General features: G+C 44.9%; 2 protein-coding genes across 5 annotated transcripts in view; one reads left to right on the top strand and one right to left on the bottom strand.

The window, feature by feature from the left end:
- LOC125946657 (uncharacterized) overlaps positions 1 to 1,913 on the top strand; it is a 34,179-nt gene extending 32,266 nt beyond the window's left edge. For both annotated transcript variants that reach the window (XM_049670366.1, XM_049670368.1), the window contains one exon: positions 1,685 to 1,913. In XM_049670366.1, the coding sequence (XP_049526323.1) occupies positions 1,685 to 1,704 (20 nt within the window). In that variant the 3' untranslated portion in view covers positions 1,705 to 1,913. The remainder of the gene's footprint in view (positions 1 to 1,684) is intronic.
- The window catches only part of LOC119459443 (uncharacterized), a 307,019-nt gene that overhangs the window by 162,146 nt on the left and 119,062 nt on the right, over positions 1 to 25,811 (bottom strand). The gene's annotated exons all lie outside the window — the stretch shown is intronic.

The following is a 25,811-nucleotide window of genomic DNA, read 5'->3' as shown; positions in this document are numbered from 1 at the left end:
CATCCGCCGACAAAACTTTCTCCGCCTTTGCCCAGTCTATCAATATCAAAAACGTTGAAAAAGTTTCAAGAGTTTCTCAAGAGCTTTTTATCAAACTTCTATCCTCCCGCCACATCGGAAATCTTTAAAAAAATTTTTGTTTAAAGGGACACTACAGCAAATCAATAAATCAACTTAGACTGATAAAGTATTCTTCCAAAACCTTGCTATCGTTAATCCCACTTCAATAGGTCAATTATTAGAAAAGCAAATGAAGCTCAGAGCTAGTTTTTTTATTTTTTTATTTCGCGCAGAAACCCCAACGTCAGCACTTCAGTGTGACGTCACGACTTCTGAAGTAATTTGTCGTATTTGGGCCACGTTGGCTCGGGAAAGTTCGCGAAACTTGCCATATTCAGTCTTGGGCTCCTTTATAACACAATGTAGTCAACCTTTACCACTAAAGAATTAACTGAGACCTAGAAGACGCTGTAAAAACCCATGACGTCACGGTGAGCTGGTGCAGGAACTTCAAGGTGGCGTCGTTGGCAGAGTAAAAGCTACATGCCCTCCCCTCCTCCTCCCCCCGCTCCCTCTTGCGCTGCCTTGGTTGCAAGATACGCCTTTGGTGTCAGAGCACACTGTCGCCGCGCCTCCCTCCCTCCCATACCCCCACGGCCTTTCGCGCGACGGTCGCGTTTGCTTTCCGCCATGCGTTCGCTCTCCGTGATAGCGAGCGGGGGAATTCGCCCTCCGTGATAGCGCGCGTCCCCCGCGCGCTTTCGCTCGCGCATACGGCGCGCGGCGACGATTTTATCGCCATTGTAATCTATACGGAACCTCACGGCGACGACGACGGTGACGGCGACGCCGACGGCAGAAATCCGGTTGAAGTGTCCATATAATTGCTATCGCAATAAAATCTAGGTCAATAACCAGCTCCGCTATTTACTCCAGCCTTGCACCACTTCTGCAAGCTGCCCACGTTTTTTTTTTACAGCAGTATTTCCAAAGGCAATAGATACAGCATTTACAGACTTGAAAATTGTTATATTGCTCCTTAGGTGAAACTTACACTTCTGATACGAGTGTCATAAAATAAGTATTGGTTGCATACAGGTTGAATCTAATCTGTGCCTGCATTGTCTGTTTCATCGTATGGTACCCTCATATTTCCGTATTGATCTCACTATTTATTCTAAATTAGAGTATTACATATCGCCGCTTATTGTTTGCGACGCTCTAGCAGAAATAATGCGCCAAACTTCATACACTCGTTTCTTTTTTCGAGATTAAAACTTCCTTCTTCACAGTTCTCAAATTTACATATCATATTTTTGTGCGATATACTGAGGGGACTAAAAGAAAAATCATAACAAATTATTGATGGAATTCGACATTAAAAACATTTACGCACACATAAGTTAACCCGTCGTCTCTTAAGAGCCCTCGTACGTTCCACGTGTTCTTGAACAAAGATATCATAGTTGCCCCTTAAGGGAAAGCCTTCTGGTATTTTATTGTCTATGTATTCTAGTGCACGAGGTGTTCTTGTGTTTGCGAATAATTTCGAGGGCGCTTGCCAAGGTTCTACACTAACGAAAAACATCACCGACCACTTCGGTTACCTTTGAGATCAGTGATCATTTCAGGACTTAGGTGAGCGTGATTTGTAAAGCAAAATCTACTTTTTTTTCTTTTCTAGACCACGAAAGTCTATATTAATGTACGAACAGGACAGGTGGCCTATGCACGGGGTGCAAATGCAGCTGTTTGTTGACACGGATCAAACCTGCGATCGGAACGGAAGACGGCAGTTGTGCGCCGGGAACATGGCAACCGTGTGTTTCTACAACGAGGTCTATTGCCGAACAAGAGACGGTCATTACTGCGTCATGAATTAGCGAGTGCTTCTATTAAAGTTAATTGCAAGACACGAAACTTTCTTGTACAATGCGACAGAGAATAATCTCGAAATGCTCTCTGTCTGCGATATATCTGTCTAGTTTTTATCTTGTATAAGGAAATACCGCTCATCATAATCACTTACCTGTGGACATTCATGCGATATATCGGTGGTTGTGGGTCTGCAGTATGACGCTTTCAACGTGATAACGCTGTCACTAAAGGCAGTTGTCCGTATTTACAGGCTGTTTCTATTAACTTGCTACCTGCCTTAAGAAAAGCATGTGCACAGTGCACGAGATAACGAACTTAGGATCCTTCATTGTATTATTTAGTAACCAGGACATTCTTTGTAATGAAAGTAAGTGATTGTCTAATTAACTTGGGTAAGATTATTCACATTACCAGTATTGAATTAAATGAGAAACATTCAATGTAATGTTACTATTTCAATGGATATATTATTTTTTGTCGCGAAGATAGCTGTTCTGTGTAGAATTTTGGTGTCCCAAAAACATGCGCAGTCTGAAAAAAGCGACTAAGCGCTTATGCACGACTTTTGCATGTACATACAAGTTTCTAATCAACCATGTGCTGCGCGATGACCGTACGCATCGTCTGTCGTCTCGGATCCATCACTATCCACCACCATCCGCCGACAAAACTTTCTCCGCCTTTGCCCAGTCTATCAATATCAAAAACGTTGAAAAAGTTTCAAGAGTTTCTCAAGAGCTTTTTATCAAACTTCTATCCTCCCGCCACATCGGAAATCTTTAAAAAAATTTTTGTTTAAAGGGACACTACAGCAAATCAATAAATCAACTTAGACTGATAAAGTATTCTTCCAAAACCTTGCTATCGTTAATCCCACTTCAATAGGTCAATTATTAGAAAAGCAAATGAAGCTCAGAGCTAGTTTTTTTATTTTTTTATTTCGCGCAGAAACCCCAACGTCAGCACTTCAGTGTGACGTCACGACTTCTGAAGTAATTTGTCGTATTTGGGCCACGTTGGCTCGGGAAAGTTCGCGAAACTTGCCATATTCAGTCTTGGGCTCCTTTATAACACAATGTAGTCAACCTTTACCACTAAAGAATTAACTGAGACCTAGAAGACGCTGTAAAAACCCATGACGTCACGGTGAGCTGGTGCAGGAACTTCAAGGTGGCGTCGCCACTCGGCTTCTGTGTTTTTCGTTTCTTTCAGGCTTACCAAGAGGCTTCTCGCGGTAATAGGGGTGTTTGCGGTATTGTGGAAGGGTAATCTACTCATACAGAAGAAATAATTTTTCTCTTTAGTGTCCCTTTAGGAATGTCGTTTATCGAGCATCATTGCTTTCCACATGGAGCGCTGTCAGCGTGCAGCGCCAATCATTCACACGAGGAAAGTTTGGGCGCGCTACTGGCACCTGTTTACGTCGTACACTTACAGATTTATTATGTTGTCTTTAGAGCTTAATAAACTAAACCACCATAAGCTGTCTTCTTGGAAACAAACGCTTCCTGGAACACCACGCCTGAGCAAATTGGTCTGAACCTGGAACAGAGAAAATAACCTTTCACAGCTTGTCAAAGAACCTACCAGTATTCAAAACAATACACTATCAATTGAATATATTTGAATAAATAAATAAATAATTGACCGTTTCCTTGCAAATACTACCGCGGTCCACCGCAACCCACAAATTCAGGTTTTTGAAGGTATATCAGACCACGAAATGATGTACCTTACGTTGGAAGTGAATTTTGCTTCACAGACTGAAAAACAAGAAATAATTGTCCCACATTTCTCCTGTGCCAGTGATGTCGATGTATTGGACGCACTAGATGGGGCTTTTTCAGAATTTCATGCCATGTGTGAATCAAACGAACATTCTATTGATATATAGGGCTACTTATTCAAGTTCCTGGTTTTGAAGTGTATCGGTTATTTTGTAGCTGTGAAGCGAAAAGTGCTGCGGAAGCGCAATCCTTGGGTTCTATACGAATAGACGGGAAGCTGAAAAAGGCAAGAAAACAACTCAAGCAACGCCCAACTATTCCCCAAGCGATCGGCTTCTTGGCTTGCGTACATTATTAGCTAATAAAATAAAGAAATCAAAAGAATACTATGAAAAAAACAACACAAAAAAAGTTTCTTGTCTCATTCCCAGGAAAGTTCTGGCAGCACTTATCGCCAAAAATGAAAGCTGCACCCAAACTCTGTATCGGGGATACCTTTTTAACCAACAGTGCCGAAACCACAGATGCGCTCAACCGATACTTCTGCTCAGTGTTTACGCGTGACAACGGTATCAGCCCGCAGTTCCCTAGCTATAAACACATTCTGCCGATTGGTGATGCCAGAATTACTGAGGAAGGCGTGAGCACTTATGCTTAACCTCGACGCTAAAACATCTCCCGAAGCTGATGGAATCCCGAATGCGTTTCTTTCCCGGTACGCCGAATGGTGTTCAAAGTATTTAACCTTAATATTCGAGAAATCACTGTCATGCGTTGGAATCCCAACCGGCTGGAAGTACGCGAAAGTCATCCCCATACCAAAAACGGCAAATCCGTCTCTTTCACATCATACAGGCCGATATCTTTACGCTGAACATGCGCAAAAACCCTCGAACGCATAATTTTCAAACACATTTCCGCCTTTCTTAACGACAACGCAATAATTGACGCAAGACAACATGGTTTCCGGCGAGGTTTTTATACCGTAACTCCGCTCGTAGAAACAGTTCACGACTTAGTGACAGCTTTATTAGACAAGGCCAAATTGTCTTAATATTTCTCGATTTTGAAAAAGAATTTTACCGCGTCTCTCACTCCGGATTACTGCTTAAACTAAAACCCATTTTAAAGAACGACACCAAGGTAGCTGTATTAACCTTTCATTACGGAAACAATGTGTTCAAGTCAACGATGCCGCTACGACGCCCGTAACTGCAGACTCAGGCATTCCACAGGGATCAGTGTTAGGCCGCTCTTCTTTCTTGTCTTTATCAATGAAGTCATCAGTCACATACGCTTCAAGATAAAGCTTTTTGCCGATGACTGCATTTTGTACAACGAAATACGCAATTGAAATGATCGGGAAGCTTTAAACACCTCGCAGTGTACAATACAAACATGGTGCTTGAAATGGCAGATGACTATTACCCTCAAAAAGACTGTTGCAATGACCATTACTCGCAAAAAGAATTCCTTAACCTCTACTTATAGCGTTAACAACCAGTCTTTATCTGTCGTGTCTACGTAAAAATACTTGGGAGTAGTAATAACATCAGATCTTAGGTGGAATGAACATGTAACATGCATTTATAATAAAGCAATGAAGAAACTATAGGCTTTTTATGGCGATCAATAGGAAACGCTTTAACTGAAATAAAACTTTTATGTATAAAACATTCTTCCGACCCCTTCTACGCAGCGATTGTTTGGGATCCGCACACACAAACCAACATCACTAAAGTTGAGAAAGTCCAAAGAAAATCAGCTAGGTTTATTTTCAATTCATACAGCTGGCGCGCATCCCCATCATCTCTTCTAGAAGCTGCAGAACTTGAAAACCTTGCAATAAGGCGTTACCGGGACACGGGACAAGAGGAAGAAGTTACCAGAAGTGTGTCGTTGAGGGTGTAAGTGGGAGTCTGAATTTAATAAGTAATAAAGAAGCTTATGTATGCCTCTTTTCAAAGTCAAAACAACGATAGGTTTATTGATTAGTTGATATAAGATGCGAACGTCAGTGAAAAATTTATTCAAATCTGTGTTGCTCTCACAAAAAGAATTCACCTACTTGAAAAATGTATATATATTTTAGTAGTTTTTTTTTCTTTGTGCTTGTTTCACTTTTTAATCAGAAATTAATTTTATTCAGTAGCTTACATTTTTATCCAGTAGCGGTCATTTTCTTTTTTTTCTCATTCTATTTTTCTGTATTCTCCTTAATCTTAGCCTCGCTCTTCGTTCTCAGTAGTAGGTCGGTAACTCTTTCATCCATCCGTCAAGGTTCAGAATGGCGCGGCGGGCCACGAACATTCCTGTTCTTTTTTATTTTTCTTTATTTTCTGTTCCCTTCCAACGGAGAGCGCCTTGTGCATAGTCGTCTTGGTCGTCTGACCAAACCTTTTCTCTTCACTCCCCCCCCCCCCCCCTCCCACCCCCGTCTATCTGTTGTGGCGTTGTCTGTGTTCTCCGCCTTCCCCCTTCTCTTCAGTGCAGATATATTTGGCGTCGTGCAGCATAAGCATTTCGTTGTAAGTTAGCGTTGGGCTTGTCTCACATTCTTGTCCCTTCTATTTGCTGTTTTTTGTTTTAGAAATATGCACCAATAGCCCAGCAGAAACCTCTTCTTCAACATCCATGGCACCACTTCTTTTTTCCCCGATTCTTTCTGCGGGGAGGAATTTACGTCTACTGTGCCCGTTGGTCAGAAAAAATCATCTGGCATCAAAAAAAAAAAAATCAAAAAAAAAAAAAAAAACACACGCGCGACCGAGCTTTCCAGGAAAGGCACCTAAGATTATAATGAAGCGGGCCGCAGGAGACACTACTACACGGTTCGATATGCTCTTTATGCAGACAAATAATATAAGGAGCAGTCATTCAAAACGACTTGTATTGTACTAGCAATAAAATTTACAGCCGCTACAGAAGTTCAGCTAGCCATGCCATTACTGGCAAGTGGTACACATGATTGCACCATAAAGTTATGCAGTATTTTGAAATTCACTACCCGCAACACTATTTAAACGACGCACATGTAAGCGCACATGCTTTTTAATTATATACCCCTTTGAATTTGTTATTGCGCCTATCGAAGATGCACACGGCAAGCGCGCATTGCTGCGTTATAATGAAGTGCCCTTGTGCCAGTTGTAAACAATCTCCGATCGAATGATTCAACACAATAAATACAATTACGCGAAAGTTAACAGCCTTCGTAATAAAACGAAAAAAAATATGCAGAACATACATAATAATTTAGTAAGAAACAAAAAAAAAATTACCAGCGTGATCTTTTGTTGCAGTTGGCGTGAGCGGTGAAAAATTTTAATAAAAACTGCGTGCGGTAAACATATATAATCGGGAATTTAAGATTGCACATACCGAGAGGAATGCCATTCATTTTTAGACTGCAGTACTTTCGTTATCGGCCCACATTTAAAAATTGCACATACACAAGGGAACGGTGAACAATTTTGGACTGCACTACTTTCGTGACAAGCCTGCATTTTGAGATTACATATACTAAGGGGCAACGGCCCAAATTTTTATACTGCACTACTTTCACTGTCGGCCCGCATGTTTAGAGTGCACATACCAGGGCAATGGCCCACGAATTTAGACTGCACTACTTTAGTGATAGGCCCGCATTTTTAGAGTGCACATACCCATGGGAACGGCCCAGATTTTTTGTGCTGCCCTACTTTCGTAATCGTCAAGCATTTTGAGATTTCACATAACCAAGGAAACGGCTCATGTTCCTAGACTGCACTTTAACCGTTCAATTAGAACGCTTTTAAAAGTTGTGCTAGACGAACAGCAGTAGCTACTGACCGCGAGATCTCGTGTGCGTGACGTGTGACCAACGCAGCACCCTACATTCGCCACATTCATACAAATTTTATTGCCACTTTGTATTTTCAGTAAACCACAGAACTCAGTTTCGCCTGTTTTAAAGCAATGAAGTGGTGGCAGCGATGCGCGAATTCCATGCTTTAGCAGCTTTCACATTTATGTGTTGATCACTCCCCAATCTGTCTGATACCACGTTACAAGAACAAGTCAATGTTATCAATTTCAGGCAATGTTGGTCAAGAAGTCCTATCTGAAAGAGACGATCATATTGATGCATTACTGTGAGATATTGTATGTACTCGTATTCTATTGTATACTCGAAAATTGGCTAAGTACTTCGTACAATTTATGTTGTGGCATTCTACTTACTAAATATTACGCAATGTACTGTGAGACAATTAATGTTCTTACATTTCACTGCATTGTCAATCAACTATATTGGCACCATGTCGAGCACACTTATCGGGAAGGTATCAGAAACCAAACTTCTCCTATCCTCGAACCACGATGTAGGAAGAATGGTGCTGGGAGGTGACAAATAACATTCATGAACAGGCGAGTCGTGGTGGTCAGATGCAAATATACCAACGTGCTAAGAAAAGATTCCACGCTGGCTATGATCACTACGTACGTTGACATTCTGCATGTTGGCAACAATATTAAAATAGTAATCAACGTAAACGTGTCTCGTATTCATTGTTTAAACTTTTATTGACTGCTGCCGCCGACGACAACATACCAGAAAAAAATGTTTTCCAGCCGTGTTTTAGTAGTGAGTACGAAGTTTGCGGCTCAATGTCTTCGGCCAACAATCAATGACAGGCAGCAAGCGACATTTGTTGGTTTGGAGCGGAAACACGGGATGAAGAAGAATAACTTTGGCAAGTGAATCGTTTTTTTAGCATTAATTGTAAGAGCAGATAGACCAATGTAAGATCTCAGGCTGCAGTAGTGTCATACTCGTGATGTAAAGCAAATGAAACGTACACCTGTTTTTCAAATTGGACGAGAGGTGCCTGTACAAATTCCAAATTGAGCCCTAGGTATGTTGGGATGAAGCCCATTTCCAGTTTCCAGCCTAGCGTTCTCCCTTATTGCTTGAAAAATTTCCGCAACATATTTTTTTCTTTTTGTTGACTATGTTCATTCTGGATGTGTTTTGCACGTTTAGGTAGAAAATAAACATTCTTTTATTGGTATTTATATATGCCATCATTAAAGGGCTAATAAACAAAGAGAGCTTGAAAGTCCATCAGTACAGAGATTTTGGCCTGTTGGTCCGCCATCTTCAAGGTGTTATATATGTACCGCAACCAGCACGAGGACGCAAAGGAGGAGCAAGACGTACACACTGGGGTAGCGCTGTGAGTGTCTTTTTTTTATGCACGCACGTACTGGTTGTGCTATACAATATACATTCAAGAGCAGGAAAGATTAAGCTCTGCATACCTTATAGCAATAACAGCGATTAAATTTTTGTAACGTCACGCTTGATCCATTTTCGACTTGTAAAACAACTCGACTGGATTTTTCAGGTTTGACCTATGAGGTGCGAAACCAGATACCCCTTAGAAAACTAACATGATTCAGAATAATTTAAAAGACAGGAATAATCAAGCATTGAGCGCATTAGTTAGCAGAAACTTGCTAAAACTGGTTCCAGAGCGCCAGAATGGTACCAGCGCAGCGCAAGAGAGAGCGCCACCACCTCGCAAGCGTTCGATTGCTTCGCACGTACTTCTCCAGGATTCACGTTAGTGGAGCTGCATTAGCGCTGAATTTGAACTACAGAAGCGCAGGATTTGAGCAGAATTAGAGCTACATTAAGCGCAGGATTTGAGCAGGATTTGAGCGGGATTGGAACTGCGTTTGATTGGGGCGCATAATGATCCTGGAGTCGTGACGAGGTAGGGCGGCGGCAACCGGCCACGCGGGCGGCGCGTCTCTCGGGCGAGCTCTTGGCGTTCGCTGCGGACGCGTCGCGCGTCGAACGCAGTAAATGAGTATGAACTGCACAAAGATATAACAGAGCTTTCAAGACGCATGCGCATCAAGGTATTTTTTTTTCGACAGGCCCGAGGTAAGAAATGATGATAAAGACTCTATGAGACCACCTAGCACGTGCACACCGGAGCCGAGCAGTCCTCATCACCATCAGCCTATATTTATGTCCACTGCAGGACGAAGGCCTCTCCCTGCAATCTCCAATTACCCCCGTCTTGCGCTAGCTGATTCCTACTTGCGCGTGCCAATTTCCCAACTTCATCCACCCACCTAGTTTTCTGCCGTCCTCGGCTGCACTTCCCTTCTCTTGGTATCCATTCTGTAACTCTAATGGTCCACCGGTTGTCCATCCCACGCATTACATGGCCTGACCAGGTCCACTTTTTCCGTTTAATGTCAACTAGAATATCGGCTATCCCTGTTTGTTCTCTGATCCACACCGCTCTCTTCCTGTCTCTTAACGTTAGGCGTAACATTTTTTGTTCCATCGCTCTGTGCGGTCTTTGACTTGTTCTCGAGCTTCTTTGTTAACCACCAAGTTTCTGTCCAAGTCTCGAGATATTCATTACAAAAGTGTTAGACGAAACAGGAAGGCTTTCCAGTTACTTCTGTGCTCGAGATCCATTGCAGAAAGTGTCAGTTTGCTAAAAAACAGTTTGCTGTATGTGGTTGGGTGTTGCATTTACCAACGCCTATTCGTTCCTAATAGGGATGGCCAACAGTGCGGCGTGCAATTTGTGCGGGTGCGACGAGACTCTCGAGCACCTTCTGTGTCACTGTCCATCTTTTGACACTCAACGACGTAATCTACAAGCTAAACTCAACTTGTTAGATGACAGAACACTCTCGGAAAAAAAGATTCTTGGGCCATGGCCTATGCATTCTTGCATGCAAAAGGCCACAAAAGCCCTTCAGCAGTTCGTGAAGAGTACTGGATTGTACGAACGCTTGTGACAGCGGAGATTCTTCTTTGACTGTCTCTGCGAATGACTGACTCCATTTTTTCCCTTTCTCTCCTTTTCTCTCCTTATCTATTCTTCCCCTTTCCCCCTCCCCAAGTGCAGGGTAGCCAACCGGGCTCGTCCTTGGTTAACTTCCCTACCTTTCCCTCTTCATTTATCTCTCTCTCTCTCTCTTGCTAAAAAAGTTAGTGGAACAATAATGCATTTTTACCGCAAATGTTACTGCACGCGACTTGAAACGCGTGTGATTCCTTGGAATTCGTTTAAAGTGAATATGTCTTGCAAACCCCACGCCTACAATTCGTGAACTGAAATACATGCCGCGAAGTAATTAACCAAGAAGTTAGTTACAAATTTTTCGCTAATTAACCGATTATGCATTTCAATTTCTCGTGCGAGTAATGTCCACCGCATCGAATATTTGAGCTTAAGGATTACAATTAGGCTATCTGCCACAGGCAAGAATTTTTTAAATTGTAAGATCTAAAATAATAGAGCAATACGTAAAACCAGGTGTTCCAGCTAACATGGACTGTGTTCCAATTCTGTTCTATCTTCTTTGAAAATGAAAAAAAAGCAATGCCTTCTGTGCGGATGACACCACCTAGAAGAATCTAGAAAAATGAGTGAGTTTGTACAGCTTCATGGCTGATAACAACAGCTCACTGAAAACGGAGACGATGGAAGGCGTGGACAAGGCTTCTTGAGGAGCTTGCTGACAACCTCCTCGGGTAGCCTGTAGTATTCCTCGTACTTTCATTAGCAGGCGTAATTAGCAATCGGCGAATGTAGAGACTGAGTTTGCACGACCGTCATCCGAGAAGCGACAGCGCGCCATACAGGTATAAGACTAACCGAGAACCGCCGCGACCTAAGAACGTTCGGTAGCTCGACACTCGAGACATGACGAGCTTGGTGTCAACACAGCGAGTCGCAGGAAGGCAGGCGATGCGTCGACAAAAAAAAGTAATAATAATAAAAACAGACACTAACGGGAAGTCGTGAATCCTCTCAGAGGCTTCAATAATGTTCGCGAGCTTGCTAAAAGAAAACGAAGCAAAAGCAATATCAGTCTGCAAATGGGCACGCGCAAAGCTGAGAAGAGAAGAGGAGAAAAGACTGGAGGGTGAGAAAGTGGAAGGTAGAGAGGGAAGATGTGTCTCTTCCGTCTTGATTCCGAAAACGGCTCTCGAAGACGAGGGATTACGCGAGCGATCACGTTCCATAGATTGATCGGATTCCGCCGATTGCCTACTTAGTAATTTTTTTTCTTTCACTTGAGAACTTGTGCTCGCGTGTCCTTGCTTGCTTGCTTGTTGGTTTGCTTGTTTGTTTGTTTGCTTGTTTGTTTGCTTGGTTGTTTATTTGTTTGTTTCGTTGGTTTGTTATTTAGGTCGCGGGATCACCCGTAAACATGTCTCCCGCTGAGCACGAGCCAGCGATTGGGACCATCAGCAGTTAGTGCAAGGGTAATCCTAGACTAGCGGTTCTTTCTGCCCTGTCGTCCCGACTTCTTGTTTTCTTTATCTGTTTTTTTTCTCTCTCTCTCTCTCTCTTGCTGCACAAACAGAAATGAGCAGTCTCGAGAAGCGCCCGAAATGCTCTTCAGTTCGAGATAGGAGAGGGTAGATTGACGCCGCGTTGATAGAGTTATATATTGCTTTTCTTTCTTTCATTCATATAACTCTTTTAGTTAACTTTCCCTGTGATCTTCAATTACACCTGTCTTGCGCTAGCTGATTTCAGCTTGCGCCTGCAAATTTCTTGAATTCATCCCCCCACCTAGTTTTCTGCCGTCCTCGACTGCGCTTCCCTTCTCTTGGTATGCATTCTGTAACTCTAATGGTCCGCCGATTATCCATCCTAAGCATTACATGGCCTGCGCAGCTCCATTTGTTCCTCTTAATGTCAACTAGAATATCCGCTATCCCCTTTTGTTCTCTGATCCACACCGCTCTGTTCCTTTCTCTCAGCGTTAGGCCTAACATTTTTCGTTCCATCACTTTTTGTGCGGTCCTTACGTTGTCTCGAGCTTCTCTTCCCATAGTATGCCAATTTTGGTACATACCAAGATAACGAAACGACCATTAGAGCACAAAGACGTAGGCGGCTAGATAGATACCGTCAAAGTAGGAAATGTTCGCCAAGAAATGCTTCGCATTTGAAATAACAAATCAAGGTATATAGTAATGCAATCCGGGTAATCATCGAGACAACGTGAAACCATATATGTTCCCGCTCCTGGATCCCGTAATGATTGCTTAATGTGCAGTTTTTCTTCCGCCGGCAATTAGAGAGCTGAACAGGTTGCCCAACTCCATTGTTCTGTCTCCATGTGTAAACTCATTTTAAAATAATAGATGACTTGGCGTTCCAGAACGTTGTATAGTGCCATGTTATCTTTTTTTTGTCTCTTTTTAAGTGATTTGTTTCTCCCATGATTATTTATTTTTCTGGTCAACATATATGTTGTCCTTGCTGTTTGTGTAATGGCACCTTAGGTTTTGAGTGTGTTTTTTTCCCACCCCTGTAAACGCCTTACTGAGGCTCACAGTATAAATAAATGAAATGAATGAATAAAATATGTTCATCGAGACCTCCTGACTCTCTTCAGACTGCGGACTCGCGCATCGCACATACTGGAAAGGCTCTAACATGTACGCTTGCATTTTCTGAACAATTGCAGCAGGACTCAGATTCTATTCTCGGAACTGCTTTCTTTCGAAAATGGCAATATGCTTCCAGCATTAACCTACGTAGGGGAGCTAAGTACAGTTCATAAATATTTAAAGACCACCTAACAACTGGAAACCGTCAAGCGCCCATTGATTCGATCGTGACTCAAAGCTTATAGGGCTATAAATACACAAGATGGCTTGTTTTCTCATCGCTTATCCAGTGTAAAGGTTTAGGGGGGTTTAGGGTGTTGAGACAGGGGCGGCACCACTGTTGCTTAATCCGCAGAAATACATTTCTTGTAATGCTTCTCACGTCTCGTGTGCTGCATGAAATACCAACCTATTATATTATGAACAAAATAAAACGGTTGACGCACTTGCGCTTATTATGCACGGATGACCTTACGTTCTCGTGACTATAAGTAGCATCGAGGCACATGTGCTCAGTAAAGGTGCAAAAATACTTCGCAATACGTTTCTCGTCTATTTTTTTTAGGTTTTGCTCGCATGTTATTCAGCATGTTGGCTTACCTGTGGTTGTTCTCTAACCGGTTACCACGCTTAGACACTAGTAACTACTCCTATATAGTTCACATCCGCTACATGTATTTCTCAAAAACGTGACAATGCTCGTATTTCAGAGATATTTGTCATAACAAGTCGTGTTCTGATGGGAGAATATTCCCCTCCTGTCTGATTGTATTTTGTGTTAGAATACCTTAGACAGTTTGTTCCACCCGTTGGTTTAACACACACCTGCAGATGACTAATGCCTTCAAAAAGTATTTTTTTTTCTACATCTGTGGCCTGTGAGACGTATCAAGAGGTGCATATGCACGTACATGGAGTCCCAGTTACATAAGGTTGGAGTCCCAGGTACATTAATTTGAGTAGGAGGAGGAATAAATCTTCAATGGAACAAAAATCACCGGCGTCCTGAAGGCGCGAAAGCCGTGGCCCTCGGTCCTTATTCTAAGACATCGAGCGCTGCCCACGAAATAGGCTTTCGTGATCATATGTATCTGGCACTGTAGGTCCCCGGTGGCGAAATAGGCTTACCACTTCGTCGAGGGCCCTGCGACATTCACCACCTAGTAGAATGCCTCAGGCACCCCGAAGCTCGCGTACTGCGCAGGAGCAGTTTGTGGGATGCATAGCGTGATGTAGGGTTCTGTGCGGGTAGTTTGCAGCCGCCTCCACGCCGTACCTGTGCAGTGGTGGGTACATTCTGTGGCCTAGTTGATAGAGTTGTAGTATTGCATGATACGTCTTGCGTACGGGTAGCGTCTCGTGGCCCCCGTTGCAATCGGCTCTGCGGAACACTTGCTGAACTTAAGCTCCAGCCGACGCATAGACCTTCTGATTTTCATCGAAACACTCGTGACTGGGAGTCCAGACTGGCGCTATGGTGCTAGGCGAGTCTCGGGTGGTCAGAACCGTCACCAGTCGCCGGGAAACATTACCAGGAATTTGAGACATCGCCGTACAGCGCCTCTAGCGGCCGCCTCTGAAAACATGCGCCTTTTCTATGGGAGAACGTCGTTTTTCCCAAATAACTAATCATAGATACCATCTTTCAAAATATTCTCGTGGAAATAGGCTCTAGGCGCTTAGCCCGACATCTCATGCAAGCGGTACCATTACTTACGGCAGAAAACCCGTTCCTAATTGCGGGCGAAGTTTGAAGTATGGAAGTCTATGGAAAAGCCCAAATTTTGGAGGATTTTTTGGCCAGTAAAAAGCAATTTGCGATGAGCTGCATTCAATGCATTCAATGCATCGATCAATGCATTCCCGGGGATTTATTAACTTCAATGACTCGGCTTTCAGCTAGTTGCAGCAGGAGCTTTGAAATGGCAAAGTCGTTCCAACATCGCAGTTTTCATAACAATGTCGCGGAATTTATTGTAGTACATATTTAAACATAGTTTCTGCCTACAGCAGCGCGTCGAAGCGATAGCCGAGCATTCTGAGTGACTACAGATTAAGATCAGAGATACCACCACCGTGAGTTTGCAGGTTCGAAGCCAGCGGCGGCGCCCTTTTTTATCACTTTGTTGCTGCTTAGTTTGGCGGTTTTCCGCCAGATGGCATATTCCGAAATGCAGGGTGTTACGGTTCTTGTTTCGTTTCTTTCTACCGTACCAGCACCTTCCTAAAAAAATAGCTGGCTGGTTTCGTGAACATGCGAAAGTGCTTCCAAACTTCTTTTGCACTTTAGGTGTAATGTATTTTAGACAATAAACCCAGCTTACGTGTTTTGAAAGTTCATTTCTTTCTTAAGGCAAATATTTATGAACACATTAGTAAGAAATCTTTGCCTCTTCAACTATGTCATGGGAAAGGCGCGTTAAATAGTAGCGTCCAGTGCGTGAAATTAAAATACACAGAAGTAGAAAAGTTACCTGCAGCCCCAGACGTAGTATTCTTACAAAGGAATACAGATGAAGCTATTTGATTGAGTACATTTGCATTATATCAAAGCAGGATTTTTTGCGTACCTGATCTTCGGTGCAAATGCTGAAGGCTGTCCAATTTATTGCACAAGCTTGTTTGCTTAGTACAAACTGGTACCTGGAAACAAACATTCTATCCTCAAAATGCAGGGCACGTGTCTTATCATTTCAATCATTCCCATATACCTTCACGAAATTCTAGAAATACTAAAGGTCTTCATACCCTTTTACCACGACGCACCCAGAGGAGTATTGGAAATTAGGCGAAAAGTCACCGGGACGTGTTAATGTGGCCTGTCGTGTAAAAATAGACAACGATTCCAATCACAGACCAGACCCTTTTTGAGTTATGCCCACAAAGCTGTGCAAGAAGACATTGTTTTCGGCTACAATCACCAAAGTTGCTACAGCATTGTGCTGTTGTGTGCTTGACTAACTCTATTATTGAATCAGGTCGCAGCACCACGATATATTTACTGGTCCAATTCTTCAACAATTATTTGTGAATATTCTCCTTCTTCTTCTTTCTGGGGTTTTACGTGTCAAAACCAGTTCTGATTATGAGGAACGCCGTAGTGGGGGGCTCCGGATTAGTTTTGACCAACTGGGGTTCTTTAACGTGCACTACAACACAATAAAACGGGCGTTTTTGCATTTCGCCTCCATCGAAATATGGCCACGATGCGTGCAAAAGGCGTATAAATATAAATATTTTTTCAGCTTCCGATTTCCGAAAGCTTTTGACGCTGACTATATATATAAGTTCTGAAGGCGAGGCTGCTTTCAGCTTATACGTGATGACAAGCGCCGAGCTCTGGATGGAATGTTGGAGCGTAGAATTGTAGAACTTGTGCAAGGTCAGGCGACTTCACGACGCAAACCTAGCGATAGAAGCTCAGCATGATTTTTGTTTATTAACACTGATGATAAATGAATAGTCAGAGTAATTGAATGTTACTGACCGACAGACTTGAGAGTAATGCATACGCTCAATATCACTGAAGGTTCCATACTAATTCCAAACTGCACATTACTATTCAAATTTTGGCCTGTCTTACGCCTACCGAGTCTTTAGCAATGAGAAGAGGTGTGCAATTGCTCCTTTAGATGTAGCCGAGGCCATGGTAGATGTGATTAGTAATGTGGTATATGTGAGTAGGCTGACTGGGATTATTACATGAAGTACGCCAACGTACCTATGTTAAGTCACGGTGGAAATTGCAGAGCCCTTTATTGTACATATAATAAAGTCATCTGAGAGTATCTCTGCTGAAAAGTTATGCTTAATAATATCAGGACTGATTAGCCTTCTGCTAAGGCGGCGGTCCCACTCCGGCGGCATGAGCCCCCCCCCCGTTTTCAGTACTTTTGGAGCAACCATGGCAGCTCTTCTACTTACGATACTAAGTTGTGGTATATTTAATAAAAAACTTAATTCTTGTAGATTCCAACTATATATAATGTAAAGAAATTTATTAGTGTGGTTTAGAAATTAATGTTCAAGAACAAGCATGAGATACATGGTTTTTGCAAACTGTGTCTCAGTTGTGACCATATTTAGAAGAAACTACCGCGTTTACTGCAATGCAGCTTGCTCTGTAGCTTTAGGACATATTTATCTGTTTCCTAGACGCAGCAAAATAATTTTGAATTTTTTCTTTTAGGATAATTTGCTTTGGAAGATTGCCAAATATCGCGAACTTCTGTTGTAAATAGCCCGGTAAATACACGCTCAAGGAAACTAAATTTCGGATAAATTAGAGTTCAAGCAATTTTCATTTAGGACGCAAAATTTCATTCATGTACCTTTATTAGTTTTAAACCGCATCTTCGTAGCTTTAGTACCTTCCCGCAAAAATGGGAAAAAGTAAAACCAGAGTTCTAAATATTGCTTGATTTCGGCCGCATTATTAGAAAAACTAATAAAGGTACACGAAAGAAATTTTGCGTACTAGATGGACGACGGCATGACGACAATGGGATGATTTTGAAGTGATGACGATAAATAATTGCGACGCAATTACAATGCCATGACGACGGTGGCCTAATCTCTACTGATTGACGATAGCACAATAATAGCGGAATGAAATAGAAATTATGCTAATAAAACGTAAAATGGTATGACGACCACAGCATTTACAAATTTTTACCCAACCAGACACGCTTCTGAATAACATCCCTGCTTTCTCCCTTTCTTTGCTCCTCTTCCTTCCCAAGCCGCTTTACAAACATATCCTCTGCCGTCGAGCCCAGTACGCCGGTGCTCTAGCTCATTCGGCCACGATCGCACGCTTACAAACATATCTTACCAACAAGTATATTATTCAAGCTCGAACTCAAGGGGAACATTGAGTTTGGGGGCTCCTATCGAAGTACATGGGAAATCGGCAATCGTTTCTCAGAGCAACCACTGCACCAAATCTGATCAGTTATGTTGAATTTAGAAAAGAAGTAAAATTGTAGTGATTTCAGAAAGGAATATTTCATTTAGGCTCTCTACTTTTCTTACTTAAAATTTTATAGAATTGTAAAATTTCGAAAAAGAAAACTTGACATATAAAACTCCGTACCTCAGCAACTGAAACAATATCAGAATTCTGTAAACTGCACCTAATAATACATCCAAAGCGAACAGCAATCATATATCATACACCACCGTGAAATACACCACTATGTTGTGAATGTTGCATTTGCAGAACCCTTACAAACATTATATCAAATTCACGTAAGTTTTAAAGTATAGCAAAAATTTCTTTTTCGCTTTTGATGCTCCAACGGGTGCAGTTTATAGAAATGCCGTATTTGTTTTTAATGGCTGAGTTGCGGATTTGTAAACTTCATGCTGCTACTTTTTTTCCAAATTTACCAATATCCTGCAATTCTGGTAAAACATTACGCTATCTGAACGAAAATTCTATTTGCTGCAGTCTGCAATTTAATTTTTTCTCTTAAATGCAGCACATTTCATTCAAATTGGTTCAGCGGTTTTCTCATAGAAGCATTCCTGCGTTTTACATGTATTTGAGTATCCTAAAGTCCCTATATAGAAAAGTATCGCCATCTACTCTTTCCTCCGCCGCCTCCTCTCCTAAAGCGCTTGCTTTTTTCTTTACTTTTTGCTTGCGAAAGCCAAGTCGACGGTGGCGCACCTAGAAAGTCCACGTTGAAGCTTTCAGACCGGGCGCGCGCCGCCGCCGGCGACTGCGGCTGCGCAGAGGACTTTCAACATGGCTCTGAGGCAAAAAAAAAAGAAAATATAAAGAAGTGAAAAGCGCGCGCTATCATCGTCCAATCGGAGATACCGGAGAGAGAGAAGTGGCGTTCATCAAAGGATGGCGGTACTTTTCTTATATAGGGACTTTAGAGTATCCGGATCGAAGATAGGCCCGAGCCACGGTGTAAGATATGTCTTACACCATGGCCCGAGCTAAAGCTTCCTCTTAAGCAATGGATCATGCCAGTTCTATAGCAAACTCATCAAACATAACCGCAAGACCATGGGAAGACCGTGGCCACAGTGGTGCACAAATAAAAAGTCCGCTCAAGAAAAAAAATTCACCGGAAGCTTCGCGGGAGCCGTTATCTGGGCCAGACATCTCTCCGGAATGCGGACGAGCTGTCTGGCCAGGTGTCTAGCCAAACGTCGATTTATTTTCAGTAGAGCAAGTAGCTGGCCGTCTTTGAGATAACGCTGATACACAAGCGAGCTCGTTTCCAAGTGCCGAGGTGAAGCGACAGCTTCAGGGTTTGCTTCTTTTTATTGTGTTTTCTTTAGTTGTGCGTCATGGCATACGTCACAGCGGGAATTTCGAATTCTTTAAGGCCGATACGCCACGTGGTGGCGGAAAAAGGAAACTGAACGAAATGTCCCAAATTCCTGGCTATGACAATCCTGCGGGCGAACCAGCGACAGGCTACCTGAGAGTCGGTGACCGTTCTTATTTGTTCTATCATCATCATCATCATCGGACCACTCTGAGGGTGCCCCGGGGGAGGGGGGAGGGCAGCGGACCAATCAGAGCGCGTGCCTGGGGGGGGGGGGATGTAAGGGGTATACATGAGCAGGTGTTTCACCGCCGCGCGCCTTTTCGCCCCATGGATTCCGCTCGGCGCGAGCGGCAGCGGGAGCTCGCACGAGAGCGGCAACGCCGACGTTGCCCAAATTCCGAGCTTTGTGAGCGAGAAGCACAAGCCAAGCGCCAGCAGAGGGAACGCGCTAGCACCGAGAACCGAGAAATGGAAGCACAAGCCAAGCGCCAGCAGAGGCAAGCTAACCTTGAACTTCGAGAGCGGGAGGCCGAGCAGAGACGTCCTTCAGGTATAGCAAAACGATAGCCCAAAAGCCAACGAAAACAAACGTCCCGTCTAGCAAAACGCAGACAACGACAGTAAAACTTTAGTGAAAAATGCGCAAAACACGAGGTCAAATTGGAGAGAACGACCACCAGCTTCGCTGTTCTCGCAGCTTTCACTGCACAGAACTGGCTTTACTTTTCTTTTTTTTTTTGTCTTCCACGATGGCATCAGCAGAAGATCTAGTGGCATTCAACTTCCAGTGCGTGGCTCATACATGCGCTTTCCATCCTCGCTGGCGTTCTCGTCAACAAGACCAGCGCGGGATAGAGATCAACGAGCTTATTGATCTACAAACACTCAATGACGGCTCACCTATACATTGGTCGGCAGAGGGAAGGGACAGTCCACCATCGACCTTGCGATATCAACAAGAGATGTGTGTCTCGCATGGTCATCTGAATCTGACCCATGGGGCTCAGATCACCTACCAATTTGGTTGATTCCAGAACATACTCCTAGCCGCCAGACTGCCGCCTACCCACTGACGAACTGGAACAAGTTCCGTCAGCGGATTTCAGAGGCCCCATCACACGGCATGTACAAGGTATACCCACTGGTCCAATTTCGCACTTTATTGCAGTCCGTATGCGTATTGTTTTTCTTTTAAGCGCCAGGAACAGCACTAATTTGGTTCAGTGAATGCCGTTTGTATGTATTTACATTAAAATACAGTAGAATAGAGCTTTGCGTCACCGGAGCTGCTATGGCGGCTATGGTGCGGCTGTCTCTATAGCAGCAATGGTGGCGCGGCCGGGATCAAATTCCGGTCGCGGCAGCCGCATTTTGATGGGGGCAAAATGGAAAAACGCCGCGTTCATGCGTTGGTGCGCGTTAAAGATCCCCTGGTGGTCGAAATTAATCTGGAGTCACCAAATATTGCCGCGTCGGTATTCGTGCACAAGTGCACCCTGGCGCCGACAAAGACGACGACCGGGCTGCTCGAGATTCCGGAGGGCATCTAGAGAAGAAGAAGAGATTCTTGTTGTTGGCGCCTCTCTGGTTCCTTCTCCCGAGTACGGCGCGGTGCTTCTATAATAAAGCTCCTGAGATTTGTGCATCGCGACACTGGTGGAGGTGCTGGGTACCGTCGCCTCATGATCGGCACTCCTACGAGCAGCCCGGTCGTCGTCTTTGTCGGCACCAGGGTGCACTTGTGCACGAATACCGACGCGGCATTACCCAGGAGTTAAGCCTGACCCCGATAAAACTGCAGCAGTCGCAAAGTTCCCTCGGCCTACGGATAAGAAGGCGGTCAGACGCTTCATGGGTCTCTGCGCTTATTACCGACGATTTATTGCCAATTTTGCACATCTCGCCTCTCCACTCACCCGCCTCACTAGAGACGACGTTGCGTTTGTATGGGGAGAGGAGCAAGAAGCGGCGTTCAACGAGTTACGGCAGCGTCTACAAACTCCGCCAGTACTCGCTCACTTTGACGAGGATGCGTCAACGGCGATCCATACCGATGCCAGCAACGTGGGCCTTGGAGCTGTCCTTGTTCAGTGGCAAGACGGTGCCGAAAGAGTAGTTGCTTATGCAAGTCGAACATTGTCACGTGCCGAGTCCAACTACTCAACCACGGAGAAGGAATGTCTGGCCGTCGTATGGGCAGTCACGAAGTTTCGCCCGTATTTATACGGCCGCGCCTTTCAAGTAGTAAGCGACCATCATTCGCTTTGCTGGCTGACCAATATGAAAGACCCGTACGGACGTTTGGCACGCTGGAGCTTACGGCTTCAAGAGTACGATATGACAGTGGTGTACAAATCGGGAAAACAGCACCTCGATGCCGACTGCCTCTCCAGATCACCTATTGAAACACCGAGCGCAGATGCGGATGAATGCGCAGGCTTTTTAGGGATTGTTGATGCAGCCGCCATCTCTCAGCAACAGCAAGCCGACCGAGAGCTCAACACCTTGATCGAGTTCTTGGAAGGGCGAGCTACGAAGGTGTCAAGATTATTTTCCCGGAGTCTACCTTCATTCTGTTTGCGCGATGGCGTTCTCTATAGGAAGAACTTCTCTCCAACAGGGAAGAGCCTTCTGCTGGTAGTTCCCGAAGTTCTGCGCCGCGAAATCTTGCAAGCCTGCCACGACGAAGCCACCTCGGGCCACCTTGGTTACACGCGAACACTAGCACGAATCAAACAAAACTACTACTGGCCTAGGCTCGCAGAAGAGGTGAAGCACTACGTGAGGACATGCCTTGAGTGCCAGCGACGCAAAGCACCACCGACTAAACCCGCTGGGCTATTGCACCCCGTTCCAGTACCGGAAACGCCATTTGCTCAAATTGGCATAGACCTCCTGGGCCCCTTTCCACTATCTGACAGCGGCAACAGATGGGTCATAGTCGCGACGGACTATCTAACCCGATATGCGGAAACCAAGGCGATTCCGAGCGGCACGGCAGCTGAAGCAGCACGATTCTTTATCGAGAACATTGTCCTCAGACACGGTGCTCCAGCGATCATCATAACCGACAAAGGAGCCGCATTCACAGCTGAGCTCCTGCGAATTGTGCTCACGCTGAGTGGCACAGCCCATAGGAAGACGACGGCCTATCATCCACAAACAAATGGGCTTACCGAGCGCCTCAACAAGACCATCGCAGACATGCTTTGCATGTATGTCGATGTGGAGCACCGGAACTGGGACACAATCTTACCATACGTCACATTCGCATACAATACGGCACGCCAAGAAACAACGAAAATGACGCCGTTCGCTCTGGTCCATGGTCGAGAAGTCACTACAATGCTTGACGCTATGCTGCCTCATGACTGCAATGGTTCAGATGCAGATGCCGCAGATTTCACTGAACGCGCCGAGGAAGCACGACAGCTCGCCCTTGTCAGGATAACTAGTCAGCAAGAACGCGACGCACGACGCTACAATCTCCGCCACCAATTTGCCGCTTATACGCCTGGGGAAAGAGTCTGGATTTGGTCTCCCGTCCGACGCCGAGGGCTCTCGGAGAAACTTCTACGCCGGTACTTCGGACCATACAAGGTTCTACGCCGTATTAGCGACGTGACCTACGAGGTGGTTGGTGATGGTTCATGCTGCTCGAAACGCCGTCAACAGGTGCCTGAGGTAGTGCACGTAGTGCGCATGAAGCCTTATCATTCAAAGTGAAGTGGACACCGCCAAGCTATCAACTACGAGTCTTTCCGCCACGATCTGATCAGCATCGGGACGATGCTCGCTCTGGAGGGAGGGTAATGCCGCGTCGGTATTCGTGCACAAGTGCACCCTGGCGCCGACAAAGACGACGACCGGGCTGCTCGAGATTCCGGAGGGCATCTAGAGAAGAAGAAGAGATTCTTGTTGTTGGCGCCTCTCTGGTTCCTTCTCCCGAGTACGGCGCGGTGCTTCTATAATAAAGCTCCTGAGATTTGTGCATCGCGACAATATACCGCGTGCCTCATAATCAAATTGTGGTTTTCGCCCGTAAAACCCAAGAATTCAAAGCTCTGCGTCCGGAATTCTGTTCACAAACAATTCATTTTGGCTGCTCCTCTGAACAAAGCATAGCAGTTTCAAGTGCGTAGAAGTATAATGGATACTCGCGCATCGCGCATACTGGAAAGGCTCTAAAATGTACGCTTGCATCTTCGGAACAATTGCAGCAGGTCTGATTGTACAAAAGTAGATTTATTTCTCAGAACTGCTTTCTTAAGAAAATGGAAATATGCTTTCAGCATTAACCTGCGTAGGGGAGCTAAGTAAATCTAATAAATATTTAAAGACCATCTAACAACTGGGAACCGTCAGGCGCCTATTCATTCGATCATGACTCAAAGCTTATAGGGCTATAAATACACAAAATGGGTTGTTTTCTCATCGCTTATCCAGTGTAAAGGTTTAGGGGGGTTTAGGGTGTTGAGACAGGGGCTGCACTACCGTTGCTTAAACCGCAGAAATACATTTCTTGTAATGCTTCTTACGTCTCCTGTGCTGCATGAAATACCGATCTATTATATTATGAACAAAATCAAACGGTTGACGCACTTGCGCTTATTATGCACGGATCACCTTACGTTCGCGTGACTATAAGTAGCATCGAGGCACATGTGCTCAGTAAAGGTGCAAAAATATTTCGCAATACGTTTCTCCTCTATTTTTTAGGTTTTGCTCGCATGTTATTCAGCATGTTGGCTTGCCTCTGCTTGTTTTCTAAACAGTTACTACGCCTAGACACTAGTAACTACTCCTAAGGTTAACATCAGCTACATGTGCTTCTCATAAACGTGACAATACGCGTTTTTTACAGATATTTGTCATAACAAATCGTGTTCTAATGGGAGAATATTCCCCTCCTGTTTTATTGGAATTTATGTTAGATTACCTCAGACAGTCTATTCCACCCATTGGTGTAACACACATTGCAGATGAGTAATGCATTTAACAGTAGTGTTCTGAATGGTACAAAAATACTTTTTTGGGACATCTGTGGCCTGTGCGAGATATCAAGACGTGCATATGCACGTACATGGAGTCCCAGTTACATTATGTTGAGTCGGAAGAGGAAGTAAACCTTCAATGAACGAAAGACACCGGCATCGAGAAGGGGCGAGGGTCGTGAGCCTCTGTCCTTAGTCCAAGAAATCGAACGCTGCCCACGCAATAGGCTTTCGTGACCATATTCATCTGGAACTGCAGGTGGTCGGAAGCGACATAGGCTTCCCACTTTTGATATGTCGAGTTATTATTGCGAGTGAAGGGCCCTGCGACAATCACCACGAAGTAGAATGCCTCAGCCACCCCGAAGCCCGCGTAGGATGCGCAGATGATATATATAGCGTGATATAGGGTTCTCTGCGGGTAGGCGTTAGTCTGCAGCCGCCTCCACGCCGTGCCTGTGCGGTGGTGGGTACAGAATCTGGCCTAGTTGATAGTGTTCTAGTATTGCATGATACGTCTTGGGTACGGGTAGCGTCTTGTGGCCCCCGTCACGATCGTCTCTGCGGAAGGCTTGCTAAACTTAAGCTCGAGCCGCGGCATGGGCCTTCTGATTTTCATCGGAAGACTCGTGACCGGGAGTCCAGAGTGGCGCTTTGGCGTTAGGCGAGTGGTCAGTGGTTTCGGGTGGTCAGCACCGACATCGCAGTCGCCGGGAAAACAATCCCGCGGGCTAACCAGCGACAGGCTACCTGAGAGCCGGTGACCATTCTTATTTGTTCTATCATCATCATCGGACTACTCTGAGGGCGACCCGGTGGGGGGAAGCAGCGGACCAATCACAGCGCGCGCCTAGGGGGGGGGGGGGGGGGGATGAAAGGGACATAAGAGCAAGTGTTTCGCTGGCGCGCGCCTTTTCGTCCCATGGATTCCGCTCGGCGCGAGCGGTAGCGGGAGCTCGCATGAGAGCGGCAGCGCCGACGTTGCGCAAATCCAGGGCTTCGAGAGCGAGAAGCGCAAGCCAAGCGCCAGCGGAGGGAAGCCGCTACCCCCGAAGAGTGAGAAAGGGAAGCGCAAGCCAAGCACCAGCAGAGGCAAGCTAACCCCGAACTTCGAGAGCGGGAGGCCGAGCAGCAGTAGCACACCCAGTATCTCTGCCAGGGGGGAGGGGGGGGGGATGGACAGTTTGCCAATACCATCTAAACAGCACTCATTTCAATTTATTCACGGAAAATTGTCAAAAAATGCGCTTTTTGCAAGTGTGCCGACGATTGCGCGTCGTACATCTTAGTTGCAGTACTCAAATACGGCCTCAGGGGGGGGGGGGGGGGGGCGTTACATCCCACGAACCCCCCCCCCCCCCCCCCCCCCGTCGGTGTGCCACTGCCGAGCAGAGACGTCCTTCGGGTCTAGCGAAACGATAGCTCAAAACCCAATGAAAACGAACCTCCCGTCTAGCAAAACGAAAACAACGACAGAAAATGGCGCAAGACA

Source organism: Dermacentor silvarum, chromosome 7 (assembly GCF_013339745.2).
Source record: "Dermacentor silvarum isolate Dsil-2018 chromosome 7, BIME_Dsil_1.4, whole genome shotgun sequence".
Classification (NCBI taxonomy): domain Eukaryota; kingdom Metazoa; phylum Arthropoda; class Arachnida; order Ixodida; family Ixodidae; genus Dermacentor; species Dermacentor silvarum.
This window is presented reverse-complemented; position numbering and strand designations above follow the sequence as displayed.